The following is an 18,621-nucleotide window of genomic DNA, read 5'->3' as shown; positions in this document are numbered from 1 at the left end:
TAGAGTAAACCCAACATTTACCCTGACAACACTGACCATGAGCTATAGTCAGATTGAGACAAAGCACCCATAAACATGTACCCCTTTAATTTTCTTAAATATGCAACTGCGGTTTACCTCCCAGACCTATATCAATGTTACCCCACAAATGCTTATGATTACTAATTCAGTAAGGGTGGTTTGTTGGCCCATCCCGACTTTCTACTTTACTTACTTGGTGAATGTATAACAGTTAATTCTCATGCTTTGCCGTTAAATTTGTATACGACCCACTCTATTGTTTAATCTTCTGATATGGCAACACAAGATGTCAATAACATCAGCTGAGATTGTTTGACGTTTGTGTTTAATAGCGACACACGTGTGGGTAACATTGCAGCAATTAACAAATCCTAAAATTTACAAGAATCAGGTGAAGAAAGTGATAAATCTACAAATATGAGTAAGAAAAATAAAGGTGGAAGTAATTTGGGGCGAACTTTAATCAAAGATCGTTTTGGTCACACACCTAGAAGGAAAGTGGACAATGATTCTATGGTGAGTACTAAACACCAAACACAGGTTTTTTGGAAAACTCACTAATTCCACTACGTTAATTGTAGCTGCACACCACAGAAATCCAAGATGGTTACGATTGGGGACGTTTAAATCTAAGTTCAGTTACCGAGGAATCATCTTTCCAAGAGTTTTTAAGGACAGCAGAATTGGCTGGTACAGAATTTCAAGCAGAAAAGCTGAACATTACCTTCATCAATCCCAAACAAGGTGTCGGTCTGCTATCGCGCACAGAAAGATTAAATATTGAGAAAAAACACAAAGATAATAAACAATTGTTGAAAATTCCTCGTAGACCCAAATGGACAGCGGAAACATCGGCCGAAGAGTTACAGCAAGCAGAGCGTGACAATTTTCTAGATTGGAGACGTAATCTTGCATTGCTGCAAGAAGATGAAGATATCATAATGACACCATATGAAAAAAATTTGGAATTCTGGCGTCAATTGTGGCGTGTTGTTGAACGATCCGATGTAGTGGTCCAAATTGTGGATGCTCGCAATCCCCTTCTATTTCGTAGTGATGATTTGGAAAAATATGTCAAAGAAGTTAATCCACAAAAGATGAATATGATTTTGGTTAATAAATCGGATTTATTGACCGACGAACAGAGGAAATATTGGGCTGAATATTTTGATGAGCAAGGTATAAGAACTGCATTCTTTTCAGCTGCCTTGGCCACCGAGGAGTTAAAGGAGGAAGCCAAACGTAAAGAAGAAAAACTGGCAAAAACAGAAATAAAGGAAATGAAGGCTAAGGAAGACGAAGAAGATGCGCTACAGCAAATACATAATGGAAACCCCTCTGATAGTGATGAAGAAGAAGAAACACCTGCCGATTTATCGCTCAAAGAACTTAAACAGGCTGCCTCAGAAATTAACAATACTCTTGACAAATTGGAAGAGAAATTAGAGAAAATTGAACAAAAATTGCCCACACCACAAGAGGAATCCGGAGAAAAACAATTCATTAAAAATAGTTCTAAATTGCTATCACGCGAAGAACTCATTGAACTTTTCAAAAATGTCTATCAAGGACCAAAATATACAGAAAATGTAACCACTATTGGTTTAGTGGGCTATCCCAATGTGGGTAAAAGTAGTACCATAAATGCCCTTATGATAGAGAAAAAAGTATCGGTGTCAGCCACACCGGGTAAAACAAAACATTTTCAGACTTTATTCTTGGACAAAGATTTATTGCTATGCGATTGTCCTGGTTTAGTAATGCCAAGTTTTGTACTAACAAAAGCCGATATGATACTGAATGGAATATTGCCCATTGATCAGGTAGGGGTGAACTAATAGAAAGTGAAAACTCTAAGAAGTGCGCGCACACATTCGCCTGTGTTTTGGCCATAAATGGGAGTGTCCGCGATTAAAACTCTCAGTAGTACACATTTACAATCACCTAGTAGTGCACATTTCCATAATCCGGAGGTCTGTACTTATGAAAGGTTAATTTTGATGCGTTAACGTATCTCAAGAAAATTGTCCACTTTTGAGGGTTATTCACTTTTCATAATGTACCATTTCAGAGAGATTTAACTGTAGTTTAATTTAAAAATAAAAATTAAATAAATACACATTTTTTTCAGATGCGTGATCATGTACCAGCTGTAAATCTCTTGTGTTCCCGTATACCCAGACATGTTTTAGAGGATAAATATGGCATTATTATTGCCAAGCCTTTAGAGGGAGAGGATCCAAATCGTTGTCCACACTCGGAGGAATTGTTGCTCGCTTATGGATGTATGTCAAAATTTTATTTTATTCTAATATTTCTTCATTGCTAATATTCAAAAAATTTCCAGATAATCGTGGTTTTATGACTTCAAATGGCCAACCTGATCAATCGAGATCAGCCCGTTACGTGTGTAAAGATTATGTCAATGGCAAACTTTTATATTGTGTTGCTCCACCAACAGTAGAACAATCTGTATATCACACGTTTCCAGAACGTTCCCGTAAAGAGGTTCACGAGGCCTCTCTGCCTGATCAACAACAAAGAGCTATGCGGGTATGTTTAAGGGAATATATAAGAATGGATATAACAAAAAAGAGGTTCTGAGAATTACATCGAATATCGAAGGGGTAAAAAACAAAAAACGTTTACCTCAATTTTTTTTTGGAAGATTAATGACCTGTTCCCGTAAATCTTACAAAATTCCATTTGAGATATAAGCAGCCGTTCGAACTCGATTTTCGATTTTGGGGTTACTATTTTTGTATGGTCGTTCCGATTATATGAGAAATGCATTGATTTCCAAAGCAGAGTATTTTTAAATTTCTGTCCTGAGATTTCATTCCAATTCTGAAAATATATTTTTACTTCGTTTTTTGAAACATATTGCATGCGTTCAACTCCACAGCAAAATATGAATTGGCTTGCGTTTCGAAATAGAAAATTATAAAAATTTCTTTCGTTTCAAATATGAATAAAAGCTTTCGATTGAGATAGGAGAATAGTGCCAGAGATGTTGGCTTTTGTCTCCAAAATTGGGGTGCTTTCGTCCCCCAAAATCCCCATTTTAAATTAAAATTTATCATAAAAATCTCCAATAAATTTCTGACCAATTTTTATGAAAATACAATAAAGAAATAAGCTCTGCTGAGAAAAATCAGTAATAATTTAAAAAATAAGAAAGTGTTGTCATACGAACTGCAATAAGGTCAAAATTTCCCACAAACACACAACCAGGAGGGCAGTGATTGTCTTCCAAACACGGCTGCCACAGTTGGTAGAATTCTACAAAAAATGGTAGATATTTTACAGTTTGGTAGATTGGTAGAATTATCGATGTTTTGGTAGATTTTACAAAAATTCCTCTTCAACTAAGAGGCATTTCACAAATTTTTAATAGCAATAAAATTATGACAAATTTTTCTATAGAAATAAAATTTTGACAAAATTTTCTATAGAAATAAAATTTTAACAAAACTTTCTATAGAAATAAAATTTTGACAAAATTTTCCACATAAATTAAATTTTGACAAAATGTTCTTTATAAATAAAATTTTGACAAAATTTTCAATATAAATAAAATTTTTACAAAATTTTGACAAAATTTTCTATATAAATAAAATTTTGACAAAATTTTCTATATAAATAAAATTTTGACAAAATTTTCTATATAAATAAAATTTTGACAAAATTTTCTATAGAAATAAAATTTTGACAAAAATTTCTTTAGAAAAAAAATTTTGACAAAATTTCCTATAGAAATATTATATTGACAAAATTTTCCATATAAATTAAATTTTCACAAAATTTTCTATATAAATAAAATTTTGACAAAATTTTCTATAGAAATAGAATTTTGACAAATGTTCTATATAAATAAAATTTTAACAAAACTTTCAACATAAATAAAATTTTGACAAAATGTTCTATATAAATAAAATTTTGACAAAATTTTCTATAGAAATAAAATTTTGACAAAATTTTCTATAGAAATAAAATTTTAAGAAAAATTTTTATAGAAATAAAATTTTTACAAAATGTTCTATAGAAATAAAATTTTGACAACATTTTCTATAGAATAAAATTTTGACAAAATGTTCTATAGAAATAAAATTTTCACAAAATTTTCTATATAAATTAAATTTTCAGTAAATTTTCTATATAAATAAAATTTTGACAAAATTTTCAATAGAAATAAAATTTTTGACAAAATTTTCTATAGAAATAGAATTTTGACAAAATGTTCTATATAAATAAAATTTTAACAAAACTTTCAATATAAATAAAGGGTGATTTGTTAAGAGCTTGATAACTTTTTTTTTTAAAAAAACGCCTAAAATTTGCAAAATCTCATCGGTTCTTTATTTGAAACGTTAGATTGGTCCATGACATTTACTTTTTGAAGATAATTTCATTTAAATGTTGACCGCGGCTGCGTCTTAGGTGGTCCATTCGGAAAGTCCAATTTTGTGCAACTTTTTCGAGCATTTCGGCCGGAATAGCCCGAATTTCTTCGGAAATGTTGTCTTCCAAAGCTGGAATAGTTGCTGGCTTATTTCTGTAGACTTTAGACTTGACGTAGCCCCACAAAAAATAGTCTAAAGGCGTCAAATCGCATGATCTTGGTGGCCAACTTACCGGTCCATTTCTTGAGATGAATTGTTCTCCGAAGTTTTCCCTCAAAATGGCCATAGAATCGCGAGCTGTGTGGCATGTAGCGCCATCTTGTTGAAACCACATGTCAACCAAGTTCAGTTCTTCCATTTTTGGCAACAAAAAGTTTGTTAGCATCGAACGATAGCGATCGCCATTCACCGTAACGTTGCGTCCAACAGCATCTTTGAAAAAATACGGTCCAATGATTCCACCAGCGTACAAACCACACCAAACAGTGCATTTTTCGGGATGCATGGGCAGTTCTTGAACGGCTTCTGGTTGCTCTTCACTCCAAATGCGGCAATTTTGCTTATTTACGTAGCCATTCAACCAGAAATGAGCCTCATCGCTGAACAAAATTTGTCGATAAAAAAGCGGATTTTCTGCCAACTTTTCTAGGGCCCATTCACTGAAAATTCGACGTTGTGGCAGATCGTAAGTCTATTCATGATGAAATGTCAAAGCATACTGAGCATCTTTCTCTTTGACACCATGTCTGAAATCCCACGTGATCTGTCAAATACTAATGCATGAAAATCCTAACCTCAAAAGAATCACCCTTTAAAATTTTGACAAAATTTTCTATATAAATAAAATTTTGACAAAATTTTCTATATAAATAAAATTTTGACAAAATTTTCTATATAAATAAAATTTTGACAAAATTTTCTATAGAAATAAAATTTTGACAAAATTTTCTATAGAAATAAAATTTTAAGAAAAATTTTTATAGAAATAAAATTTTGACAAAATGTTCCATAGAAATAAAATTGTGACAACATTTTCTATAGAATAAAATTTTGACAAAATTTTCTATAGAAATAAAATTTTGACAAAATTTTCTATATAAATTAAATTTTCAGTAAATTTTCTATATAAATAAAATTTTGACAAAATTTTCAATAGAAATAAAATTTTAAGAAAAATTTTTATAGAAATAAAATTTTGACAAAATGTTCTATAGAAATAAAATTTTGACAAAATGTTCTATATAAATAAAATTTTAACAAACTTTCCTATATAAATAAAATTTTGACAAAATTTTCTATATAAATAAAATTTTGACAAAATTTTCTATATAAATAAAATTTTGACAAAATTTTCTATATAAATAAAATTTTGACAAAATTTTCTATAGAAATAAAATTTTGACAAAATTTTCTATAGAAATAAAATTTTAAGAAAAATTTTTATAGAAATAAAATTTTGACAAAATGTTCTATAGAAATAAAATTTTGACAAATTTTTCTATAGAAATAAATTTTTGACAAAATTTCCTATAGAAATAAAATTTTGACAAAATTTTCCACATAAATTAAATTTTGACAAAATGTTCTTTATAAATAAAATTTTGACAAAATTTTCAATATAAATAAAATTTTTACAAAATTTTCCACATATTTTTTTCTATAGAAAAAATAAAATTTTGACAAAATTTTCTATAGAAATAAAATTTTAACAAAACTTTCTATAGAAATAAAATTTTGACAAAATTTTCCACATAAATTAAATTTTGACAAAATGTTCTTTATAAATAAAATTTTGACAAAATTTTCAATATAAATAAAATTTTTACAAAATTTTGACAAAATTTTCTATATAAATAAAATTTTGACAAAATTTTCTATATAAATAAAATTTTGACAAAATTTTCTATATAAATAAAATTTTGACAAAATTTTCTATAGAAATAAAATTTTGACAAAAATTTCTTTAGAAAAAAAATTTTGACAAAATTTCCTATAGAAATATTATATTGACAAAATTTTCCATATAAATTAAATTTTCACAAAATTTTCTATATAAATAAAATTTTGACAAAATTTTCAACAGAAATAAAATTTTGACAAAATTTTCTATAGAAATAGAATTTTGACAAATGTTCTATATAAATAAAATTTTAACAAAACTTTCAACATAAATAAAATTTTGACAAAATGTTCTATATAAATAAAATTTTGACAAAATTTTCTATAGAAATAAAATTTTAAGAAAAATTTTTATGGAAATAAAATTTTAAGAAAAATTTTTATAGAAATAAAATTTTTACAAAATGTTCTATAGAAATAAAATTTTGACAACATTTTCTATAGAATAAAATTTTGACAAAATGTTCTATAGAAATAAAATTTTCACAAAATTTTCTATATAAATTAAATTTTCAGTAAATTTTCTATATAAATAAAATTTTGACAAAATTTTCAATAGAAATAAAATTTTTGACAAAATTTTCTATAGAAATAGAATTTTGACAAAATGTTCTATATAAATAAAATTTTAACAAAACTTTCAATATAAATAAAGGGTGATTTGTTAAGAGCTTGATAACTTTTTTTTTAAAAAAACGCCTAAAATTTGCAAAATCTCATCGGTTCTTTATTTGAAACGTTAGATTGGTCCATGACATTTACTTTTTGAAGATAATTTCATTTAAATGTTGACCGCGGCTGCGTCTTAGGTGGTCCATTCGGAAAGTCCAATTTTGGGCAACTTATTCGAGCATTTCGGCCGGAATAGCCCGAATTTCTTCGGAAATGTTGTCTTCCAAAGCTGGAATAGTTGCTGGCTTATTTCTGTAGACTTTAGACTTGACGTAGCCCCACAAAAAATAGTCTAAAGGCGTCAAATCGCATGATCTTGGTGGCCAACTTACCGGTCCATTTCTTGAGATGAATTGTTCTCCGAAGTTTTCCCTCAAAATGGCCATAGAATCGCGAGCTGTGTGGCATGTAGCGCCATCTTGTTGAAACCACATGTCAACCAAGTTCAGTTCTTCCATTTTTGGCAACAAAAAGTTTGTTAGCATCGAACGATAGCGATCGCCATTCACCGTAACGTTGCGTCCAACAGCATCTTTGAAAAAATACGGTCCAATGATTCCACCAGCGTACAAACCACACCAAACAGTGCATTTTTCGGGATGCATGGGCAGTTCTTGAACGGCTTCTGGTTGCTCTTCACTCCAAATGCGGCAATTTTGCTTATTTACGTAGCCATTCAACCAGAAATGAGCCTCATCGCTGAACAAAATTTGTCGATAAAAAAGCGGATTTTCTGCCAACTTTTCTAGGGCCCATTCACTGAAAATTCGACGTTGTGGCAGATCGTAAGTCTATTCATGATGAAATGTCAAAGCATACTGAGCATCTTTCTCTTTGACACCATGTCTGAAATCCCACGTGATCTGTCAAATACTAATGCATGAAAATCCTAACCTCAAAAGAATCACCCTTTAAAATTTTGACAAAATTTTCTATATAAATAAAATTTTGACAAAATTTTCTATATAAATAAAATTTTGACAAAATTTTCTATAGAAATAAAATTTTGACAAAATTTTCTATAGAAATAAAATTTTAAGAAAAATTTTTATAGAAATAAAATTTTGACAAAATGTTCCATAGAAATAAAATTGTGACAACATTTTCTATAGAATAAAATTTTGACAAAATTTTCTATAGAAATAAAATTTTGACAAAATTTTCTATATAAATTAAATTTTCAGTAAATTTTCTATATAAATAAAATTTTGACAAAATTTTCAATAGAAATAAAATTTTAAGAAAAATTTTTATAGAAATAAAATTTTGACAAAATGTTCTATAGAAATAAAATTTTGACAAAATGTTCTATATAAATAAAATGTTAACAAACTTTCCTATATAAATAAAATTTTGACAAAATTTTCTATATAAATAAAATTTTGACAAAATTTTCTATATAAATAAAATTTTGACAAAATTTTCTATATAAATAAAATTTTGACAAAATTTTCTATAGAAATAAAATTTTGACAAAATTTTCTATAGAAATAAAATTTTAAGAAAAATTTTTATAGAAATAAAATTTTGACAAAATGTTCTATAGAAATAAAATTTTGACAAATTTTTCTATAGAAATAAATTTTTGACAAAATTTCCTATAGAAATAAAATTTTGACAAAATTTTCCACATAAATTAAATTTTGACAATATGTTCTTTATAAATAAAATTTTGACAAAATTTTCAATATAAATAAAATTTTTACAAAATTTTCCACATAAATTAAATTTTGACAAAATTTTCTATATAAATAAAATTTTGACAAAATTTTCTATATAAATAAAATTTTGACAAAAATTTCTTTAGAAAAATAAAATTTGACAAAATTTCCTATAGAAATAAAATTTTGACAAAATTTTCCATATAAATTAAATTTTCACAAAATTTTCTATATAAATAAAATTTTGACAAAATTTTCAATAGAAATAAATATCGGGCAACACTGGCGATGTCAAGTTAAAGTTTTTTTGTTGGCTGTGGAGTTCTTGTAGAAAAAGGTCAATAACTCGGGAAATTTTGTTTGAATTAGCATGACAACGGATGGAATGGATAGAACTTGAGTAGCTGCATCAAGGATATTACACAAACTTTAAGTATGAATAAAAATTCAACTGTAAAATGAGTTTTTATACAGTAGCCGCAACATAACCTCAATACTGCCACTTGAAGTTTCTTCATTTTGTTTTGTGTCATTCATTCTTGCGATTGCATTCACAACAAACAACAAAACATTTACATTTCGATTATAAGTTATCTGGATTTCTTTATTTATACCATGGCGCCCAGTACTATTTGCTCTTTTTCAACTTGTGGTAAAAATATCAGCAAGACACAAACCAGTGTTAAATGTTCGAGCTGTCATAAGTGGTATCATGCTACCTGTTTGGATGTGCCGCTAGAACGTGTTAATTTCCTGTCTAAGTCGAAGGGTAAATTTGGAATTAACTGTTCCACCTGTGTTGACCTACCTCCAACTGATGCAAACGTTGGGTACATCGAACTAAGAGCTGAGTTTCGTGCACAAAATGTAGGAGTCAACAACAAGCTAGACAGTCTACTGTCAAAAGTAGAAGGAGTTGATGTTGATATTAATAACCTCAAAGTCGATGTGACCAATTGCCAGACAAAAGTGGTTGAAGTTGACCAATTTGCAAAGCGAGAGATTAAGGAGCTGAAAGATAGTAATGAAATTCTCCAGAGTCGTTGGAATAAATTTGATATCCTGATTGGTGGTTTGCCGCGTAATGATACTAGGGTGAAAGAGACAGTAATGAAAACTTTCAAAGTTTTGAATGTTAATGTGGCCGAGAATGAGATGACCGTTTGCAAATTTATAAACAACAGGAAAAATGTTCTAATAAAGTTTCATTCAGTTCTTGTGCGAGATACTATAATGAAAAATTACTTCAGTAGGAGAAGTTTGCGGCTATCGGAATGTGCTTGGTGGCAATGATCAAAGAAAGATTTATCTGAATGACCATCTTACGAAGAATGGTGGTAAAATGAGAAAACTCTGCCTTGTTTTGAGAAAAGATGACCTGATAGCAAAGTTCAGAATCCTTAACTCTGACCTGCCGAGAGTAAAGATACATTTTAAGGATAATTCCGAAGAAATTTTTGAGTACGACGAATTATTTAATCGTTTTGGTCATATCTTGGTGGATGCTCATAATAAAGGGGGTGACTCTAATCTACCTACAGCAAGTGCAAAGAACCAATCTGGGCGGAATATAGATAATGCGCGTATTGAGAGTGTAGTTTCCGCTTATGGATCTGAGACTAATAATGTTGGTATTGGTGCTGTTGCTGCGGAGTATGATGTTGCTGAGACGAATGTTGTTGTTGTTGAATCTAATGAAGAATTTTCCAATGTGGCTGATGTTGATGACTAATATGTTAGCATATATTATGCACTTCTCTTATTTATTTTTATTTTCTGTTGTACTTATTCCAGAGGTGTATCTCATTACTACTTATTTGTAAATTTTGCATTGATATTTTATAATATCCCTTTTCCTGGCTGTCAATTAACATAGTCTCTTTTTTAGTTGTTTTTGTTGCGACCTACACAGAAAAAAAAAATCGCAAAATTTTCCAAAAAATTTTCCAGTTAAAGTCTTGATTAGTATTAAAATTTTTAAATCAAAAATTAATTTAATTGATTCAACAAGTTTTTTTTTTTTCAATTGAAGCAAAAATTAATCACAAGGGGTAATGGTGTCAATTAAATTTTTTGATTGGATCAAATTATTGATTGGAACAATTAATTTCTAAATTGATTTTTTAAGTTAACTCATCATTTCTGGGATTGGAAACATTTCAATTAAAGAATTAATTGGATCAATTAATTTCGCCATTGAATAAAGATTTTTTTTGTGTATGTTTGTTTCAAAAGAAGAGAACTTGTTGTTGTTGTTCTGACTACTTTTCATGCATTTGGCTATATTGGCATCCAGGTTGATACGAGATCCAGGAGAAGGGATAATATAATATATATAATTATATAACTGTCCCGCACTTCTTTTAGCTTAAGAAGTATGTGGATCAGACATTTATGGTCCCTGAGGTTTCTTACAAATTGAGCTATGAATGGAAATTGAATTATACAATATGTTGAAGCCTTGTATTCTTTTGGTTATTATATTGCTAGCCATAAGAATATTGTGGGATTTAGTATTTAGTTTTTTTTATGATCTCATTGAATTAAGACAACACCTTCAATATAATATTTTTAAGAACATATATTTTCCCGATGTCATTTATGCCTTTTTCTCTTGAATTCTGCTGCCGAGAACTTGGTTCATGTATTTAGAGATATATTTCCAATTGTATGGCTTTTAATTACTCTTTCTTCTTCTTATTATTTCTTAAATGGCTAAAGGTTCAAATAATATTTTCTTACTATGATGTCCCTTAGTTCGAATTTGGGACCTACAATTGGCATTGATTTAGATTTCAATGAAGTATTTGCTAGTGGAGGGAGAGATCTCAATATAGCGCATATTAACTGTCAGAGCATTAACCCTTCTAATACATCTGTCAAATTTGATGAACTTAAGGACTTAGTCCTTAATTCTCATGTGAGTATACTTGGTTTGACCGAGACTTGGCTCAAGCCTCATATTTCGAATAGGTCGGTTTCAATATCTGACTATACTTTTTGCAGAAATGACAGACCGTCTCGTCGTGGGGGAGGTGTTGGGATTTATATATCGAATTCGTTGAAATTCAAGACAGTTTATTTGGGCGACATGTATGGTATGTGTGAATCGATGAGATCACTTGTGGTAATCGTTGAGATCACTTGTGCTAATAGTAGAATTCTTGTTGGGGTGGTTTACTTGCCGCATGGGAATTTTGATGTTATTGAGGATCAGTTGGGGGACCTTTTAATGACGTATGAGCAGGTAATAGTTATGGGCGATTTTAACATGAACCTGTTTAATATTAGTACTGCGTCTGGTGTTAGGTCAGTTTGTAGTAGATTGGGACTATCTATTGTCCATAACTCGATTCCGACACACTGGGACCCCTCCCACAATTCTACATCCTTGTTGGATTTTTTTCTTATAAGTGATGTTAACAAATTGTTATTCACTGGCCAGACTTCTGTTCCATCTCTATCTCACCATGCCCTGATTTTTGCATCATTTGCGTATTCTTTTTCACGGACATTTACATGCATTGAGTACAGGAATTATGATGCTATCAGTATTGAGGGTTTAAAGTCTTACATAGATGATTTTGATTTTACGTATTTTTACTTCACCAATGATGTTAATGAGAAGCTTCACGTTTTGAATTCCTTATTGAAAGTCCTTTTTGAACATGTTCCTACTGTTAGTTTTCGAGTTAGCGCAAAAGGTGACCCGTGGATGAAGAAAAGAGAGGTAGTAATTGCTAGACGTGAGCGTGACGCTGCCTATCGTGCATTTCGCAATGAACCTTCTTTGGAGAATAGGGCATATTTCTGTAGGAAGAGAAACAAGGCTAAGTCTTTAATTAGGAAGTATAGGATGCGTCATCATCGAGATCTTTTTAATAGGGCAAATCAGAAAGAGATTTGGAAGATCTTTAATAGTAGATGTTCGGAGGACAGGAATGGTTGCTTAGGTGAAGTGGATGTTGATGAGATTAACAGGGCGTTTGTTGTAAATGGTGGAGCTGGAAGTATTGGTATTGATTTTGATATGACTTATATGGATGACTCGGGTGGCACTTTTTCATTTGACTGTATTGAAATGTCTGATTTATATATGGCTTTGGCTAGCGTGAAATCTGATGCGATTGGAACAGATGGGATTCCATTGAAATTTATAAAGATAGTTTTTCCCTACATCTCAGGTCACATTCTGCACCTTTGTAACTCCATTATAATGACTTCTACCTATCCTGATGATTGGAAACTATCGCGGATTGTTCCGGTGCCTAAAAGGGGCAAGTCATTTGTATGTGACAACCTCCGCCCAATAAGTATCCTCCCATCTCTCTCCAAGGTAATGGAATATATACTCAAAACTCAAATAGTTGAACGTGTTTTTTCAAGTGGAGTTCTCGGTGAGCATCAATATGCCTACAGAAAGGGTTACAATACAGCTGCAATGCTGTTAACTATGACGGAGTATGTCAGGGAGAGGCTGAATGCTGGCGATGATTGTGTTATGGTGTCCTTGGATTTGTCAAAGGCTTTTGACCGTCTGAATCACTCAATGTTAGTAAGGAAGCTGCATACGAAATATGGTTTTACGTCATCTGCATGTAAGATGGTTTGGTCATACTTAGTGAAAAGGTCTCAGTTTGTGCGTATGGGTGACCGTGATTCATATGTGGCAGATCTGTCTTGTGGTGTGCCCCAGGGCTCTGTGTTGGGACCACTGTTTTTCATAATGTTTGTTGATGACTGTGTGGATTGCCTAGATTTGAACGTGGTCAGACCCTACTTATATGCAGATGACGTTCAGCTGATCTTTACTGGCTTTAGGGGAATTTCACTTGTTCTTGAGTCAGGGATTAATGATAATTTGCGGTCTCTTTCTGAGTGGTTGACGGACAATGGCTTTGTTCCCAATCCGGACAAGACTAAGGCGGTTATGTTCCGTACCGGTCATCGTTTGTTTTCATATCCGAGGATTCATATGTGTGGTACTAATATTGAATTCGTTGACAGTACTAAGTGCCTAGGGGTGATGATTGATGATTGTTTGAACTTTAGTCACCATATTGATTATGTTTCCTCCAGGGTCACATTGGGACTTAGGAAATTGTACTGTTGTGGTCTGAATTTGCCTCTTCCGGTGAGACATATGATGGGTTTTGCGTTCCTAATGACTCAGGTGAACTACTGCCTTGAATTGGTATCATGCACTCAACACTATAATAGAGACAGGATCAGGCTTATCGTCAATAGAATAGTGCGTTTTGTATACGGTCTTCGTAGGTTTGATCATGTCAGTGACTATGTTAGAGAATTCCTTGGATGTAATTTTGAACAATATGTTTCATTGCGTAAACTGATTTTTTTCTATAAGGCTATTCAGAGATCGTCACCCGCAGATTTACTCTCGAAATTTATTTTCTCCCATTCTGTTAGGAACCCACAGATTAACATACCTCAGATTTCCTGTTCTACATTCGAGAGATCGTACATAGTGTCCGTTGCTAGAATTTGGAATTCTCTCCCGTTAACACTGAGGTGCTTCAACTTTACTGTTTACCAATTTAAGCAATTCCTGTTACAGAGGTTTTTGAATGAATGATTTATATAATAAATTAATTAATAAAAATGTCTGTCATTGCCAAAGGTAGTTATCCTTATTTTCTGGAATAAGTATTGGTGGATATTATTTGAACCTTTAGCCATATTTTTATTTTTATTTTTATTTTTATTATTTGCTTTATTTTTGCTTATTTGGTTTGCACTTATATATTCTACACTTTTTCTAAAAATTCATTAATATTGTTATTTAATTAAATGATAAATTTACTTTAGATTTTATATAATTAATTAGTTATAGAGGCAATGCGCTATTATTGGCCTTTCTGGCTTATTGTATTGTCGTAAATAAAAATAAAAAAAAAAAAAAATAATAAAATTTTAACAAAATTTTCTATAGAAATAGAATTTTGACAAAATGTTCTATATAAATAAAATTTTCACAAAACTTTCAATATAAATAAAATTTTGACAAAATTTTCTATATAAATAAAATTTTGACAAAATTTTCTATGGAAACAAAATTTTAAGAAAAATTTTTATAGAAATAAAATTTTGACAAAATGTTCTATAGAAATAAAATTTTGACAACATTTTCTATAGAATAAAATTTTGACAAAATTTTCTACATAAATAAAATTTCGACAAAATTTTCCATATGAATAAAATTTTGACAAAATTTTCTATATAAATAAAATTTCGACAAAATTTTCCATATAAATAAAATTTTGAAAAAATTTTCCAGAGAAAAAAAATTTTAACAAAATTTTCTGGAGAAATAAAATTTTAACAAAATTTTCTCGAGAAACAATAATTTAACAAAATTTTCTAGAGAAATAAAATTTCGACAAAATTTTCCATATAAATAACATTTTGACAAAATTTTCTAAAATGTTGACTACATTTTCTATAGAAATGAAATTTTGACAAAATTTTCTATGGAAATAGAATTTTGACAAGATTTTCGATAGAAATAGAATTTTGATAACATTTTCTATAGAAATGCAATTTTGACAAAATTTTCTTTAGAAGATTTCTTTGTTTGGTAGTTTTTGGTAGAATTTTCTCCAAATTTTGGTAGATTATTTTTGGCTCGTGTAGTAACCGTGCTTCTAAACCCTCAAGAAATGAAAATGGCAGTTCGATCACTATGTCTTCTCAATACTCAAGTAATCCCTAATACTGAAAACACTGGACAGGATATAAAAGCCGCTTGCAGAAATTTGACAGGAATTTTAATTTTTAATTTAATATATTTTTAAATTTTCTACAAGAACTTTTGTGTAGGAAAAAATATTTTGCTTATTATTTCTACTTTTATAATTGTTTTTCTTACATTTTTAGGTCAAAACCACCACATCTTCCAAAGACTTGGATAGTAAATTCTTTTCAAGTCAATCTTCTGCTGCCCATGTAAAAGGTCGTGCTAATTTTCCACACATTCGTTTAGCCAATGATGGCAGTCTCATTGAAACTGATCCATCAGCTAAGCCATGGCGCAATGTCAAAAAGGAAAGACGTGAAAAGTTACGCAAAAAGTTTAATCATTTAGACCAGCATTAATGGGTCCCCAAAAATTTCCAAAAGGAAATATCAAAATAAAAGTGAAAAATCATTTTATATATTTAAGAAATGTAAATAATTTTTATGAAACAAATAAAGTTAAAGTTCCAGAATATTTATTTCCATTGGAGTTTAAGATGCGGGCGCTTGTACATTGTGTCACCCAAATTTATTACATATTTGAAGAATCGGATAAACCGAATACCTCGGTCATTGTTTGGCTAACCCTTTCAACCCTTTGTGATAAAAAAATTCGAATGTGGAAAAATTAAAGACTTAAACTTACCATGAACATTGAGGTGATCCCGACTTGATTATTTGGCTTCGCAATGGAACAATATTGATGTTTGTTTATTGAGAGCAAGAATTGTTATTGTTCTTTTGGTTTCCTTCCATAGATCTTCTTTATGTGAATAAATAGGAATGTTTTTATTTTAATAAATTACACTTGTAAATCTACTCTCTTAGCATTTTCTATCGACTTTTTCCAATATGCAATTTATCAGAAATCTTTGGGCATCCGTAAGTGAACAAAAGTTATGACGAAATTCTTGTAAGGCGACTTTTAGTTCTCTGGGTTTACTCAAATGCCATGCTAAAACGATTTCGCACAGTGCATATTTCTGAGACTGTGTCAAAAACAACCCGGGACGCCAAGATGCATACAATTGATGGATTTCCTTAGTGGGCGATTGTGAAGGACTAGGTGATATTTCCTCTTCCAATTGAAATTCCGCAAGTTGTGTATAGAATTCGATAAGCTTTATGTGTGCCGGTGTCTGGCGAGCTGGTGGCAAAGTCAATGCAACCAAAAGTAAAACTCGAAATATTTCTGCTCTAGCCAATACCTCTTGATAGAGATTCTGTTTCTTACGCTCATATATATTATCGACTATGTCATCCATTTGCTGTAGTGCCGTTAGAAAATCTTGATTAATTACACTCTGTTCGGTGGCCAATTCCAACTCGTATATACGATGAGCAGGTGAGTTAAAAGAACTTGTACCCTCATAATGGGGCTGTAGGGGTGACATTTCCCTAATAATGGCAGCCTTTATAACACTATCATCTGGTGATTTTTCAACGGCTTGTGTAAAACAATGTAATGCTGTTTCTCTATATTCCTGACGATTCGATCTCAATAATAGAGATTCCATTTCTTCGTGAGCCTTAAGAAATAATCTTGCAGCTTTGAGGAGAGCTTGACATTCTGCCATCGAGTTTGAAAGATAATTTTCACATTTGGCTACACCCAATTGGCACATGGCTGCATATTGATAAATACCAGCTTCTTCAAATGTAATTGCCAAACGGCCATAGTCATCCATTACTTCGGAAACATTGGGACCAAAACGCCTTGAAATGAAAAGAAAAAAAATTATTATAGGAATGAGAAAAGAAAATATTTTTGGCAATTAAGTTTAAAAATTGCGACAAATTCGAGCAGTCCTGTGATAGGTCCGTTAATGGCAATTTGCATCAATTTGACGTAGGGTGTATATTATGTTTGGTATCCTCGCCGAAAATCAACATTGGAACTTTTCCCATCCAAGTTTTGTCCTCATGTATATTTTTGTAACCACTTTAAAAATAATGGCAGAAATTATAGCCAGCGTATTCTCGCCTATAGTTAAGTGAAAACTGGTCTTTCAGTTACGCACACGGGGGCCATATGGACCATAATGAATGTTGTATTTAGTTTAGTATCACTTTCTAACTCCATATTGATGTATAATAAAATATTATATCTCTACAATAACTTCTATCAAAAACGAAGCAGTGTTTCCTAAACTGGCTAATAACTACCCCACACTCTTTCTATACGTTTTATTGTAGCAGAAAGAGCTTAGTGGGATTCTTGCTAACATTTGGGGAGTCCTAACTGTCCAGTCATATACCGTAGCCATATATTATACCCCTGAATGGGATGATTCCCAATTAGCTCTGTGGCAGAAGTATAAACACCTTATATGCCTCCATCAACTTACTTGAAAACAGCCTTTTCAATTTTTTTAAGTTTGCTGGATGTCTTAAGGTATTGATCTACCAAATTTTTCGGATAGCTATTGTCCATATCTGCAATTCTTCCTTTGGGATTTATAAACAAACGATTTGTCAAATCTATGTTTCTCTAATTGCGAAAACCTCTTTGCCAGTCAGCTGTTTATCTATCGCCTAAAATAAAAACAAAATGTAAGAAGAAGATTTGAATTCATGTTGTTTTCAAATGTTGTTGTTTAACGCTGTGGTGAATTGCAAAATTAACGTCTACTTTTATCGAGCCATTAACGAAATGAAAAAATGGTATGGAATCTTATTGGATTTCTAATGAGGAAAAATCCTAAACACTTCATATACAAAGGACGTCATATATTATATTACCAAATATTACCCTTACACTATATCCGAAATCACCCTTTTAGGGATTTAAAACTTTCCATCAATAAGACTAAGATTTCGATTCAGAAAGACCTACATCCGGCCAGAACATTGCCTTTGCTACAGGCACATTTAAACCAAGGAGATCATTGTGATACTTTAGGTCTAGAAGTTCTCTCTTATCTATGATTACTGCCCGAATCTATGTGTGTAGTTCAATGACAACGAGGGACGTTCGATATTATTAAGTGTGTATCATCGGTCTAGAAAGCTTATAAAAAGGTCGGAAAAGTAACGAGAATTACTGAGAGCGGAACACCCATAACTGAAAAGTTTTTGGTGTTTGATCGAATCTGGGATAGAATTTATTAACCCGCCCGAATTAAGGACGATACTTAGAAAGTTTCCGTTTTTAATTAAATTTAGAACCTGATATATTTTGAATCCAAAAATAGATTGATAAATAGAAT

General features: G+C 31.0%; 2 protein-coding genes across 2 annotated transcripts; one reads left to right on the top strand and one right to left on the bottom strand.

Moving 5' to 3' along the window:
* Window positions 1–345: 345 nt before the first annotated feature.
* Ns3 (nucleostemin 3) lies at window positions 346–15,891 on the top strand. Its single transcript, XM_075299605.1, has 5 exons — window positions 346–537; window positions 603–1,844; window positions 2,153–2,306; window positions 2,369–2,574; window positions 15,554–15,891. Exons 1-5 carry the CDS (start codon window positions 439–441, stop codon window positions 15,770–15,772), a joined length of 1,920 nt encoding a protein of 639 aa, XP_075155720.1. The 5' UTR covers window positions 346–438; the 3' UTR covers window positions 15,773–15,891.
* A 282-nt stretch (window positions 15,892–16,173) lies between these two features.
* Hap40 (Huntingtin-associated protein 40 kDa) lies at window positions 16,174–17,917 on the bottom strand. Its single transcript, XM_075299606.1, has 2 exons — window positions 17,761–17,917; window positions 16,174–17,128 (listed from the first exon to the last, which is right to left on the bottom strand). Exons 1-2 carry the CDS (start codon window positions 17,844–17,846, stop codon window positions 16,237–16,239), a joined length of 978 nt encoding a protein of 325 aa, XP_075155721.1. The 5' UTR covers window positions 17,847–17,917; the 3' UTR covers window positions 16,174–16,236.
* Between the last annotated feature and the right edge of the window lie 704 nt (window positions 17,918–18,621).

The sequence above is a fragment of the Haematobia irritans genome, chromosome 3 (assembly GCF_050003625.1).
Source record: "Haematobia irritans isolate KBUSLIRL chromosome 3, ASM5000362v1, whole genome shotgun sequence".
Lineage (NCBI taxonomy): Eukaryota > Metazoa > Arthropoda > Insecta > Diptera > Muscidae > Haematobia > Haematobia irritans.
The sequence above is the reverse complement of the archived record's forward strand: the minus strand, read 5'-3'. Positions and strand labels throughout refer to the sequence as shown.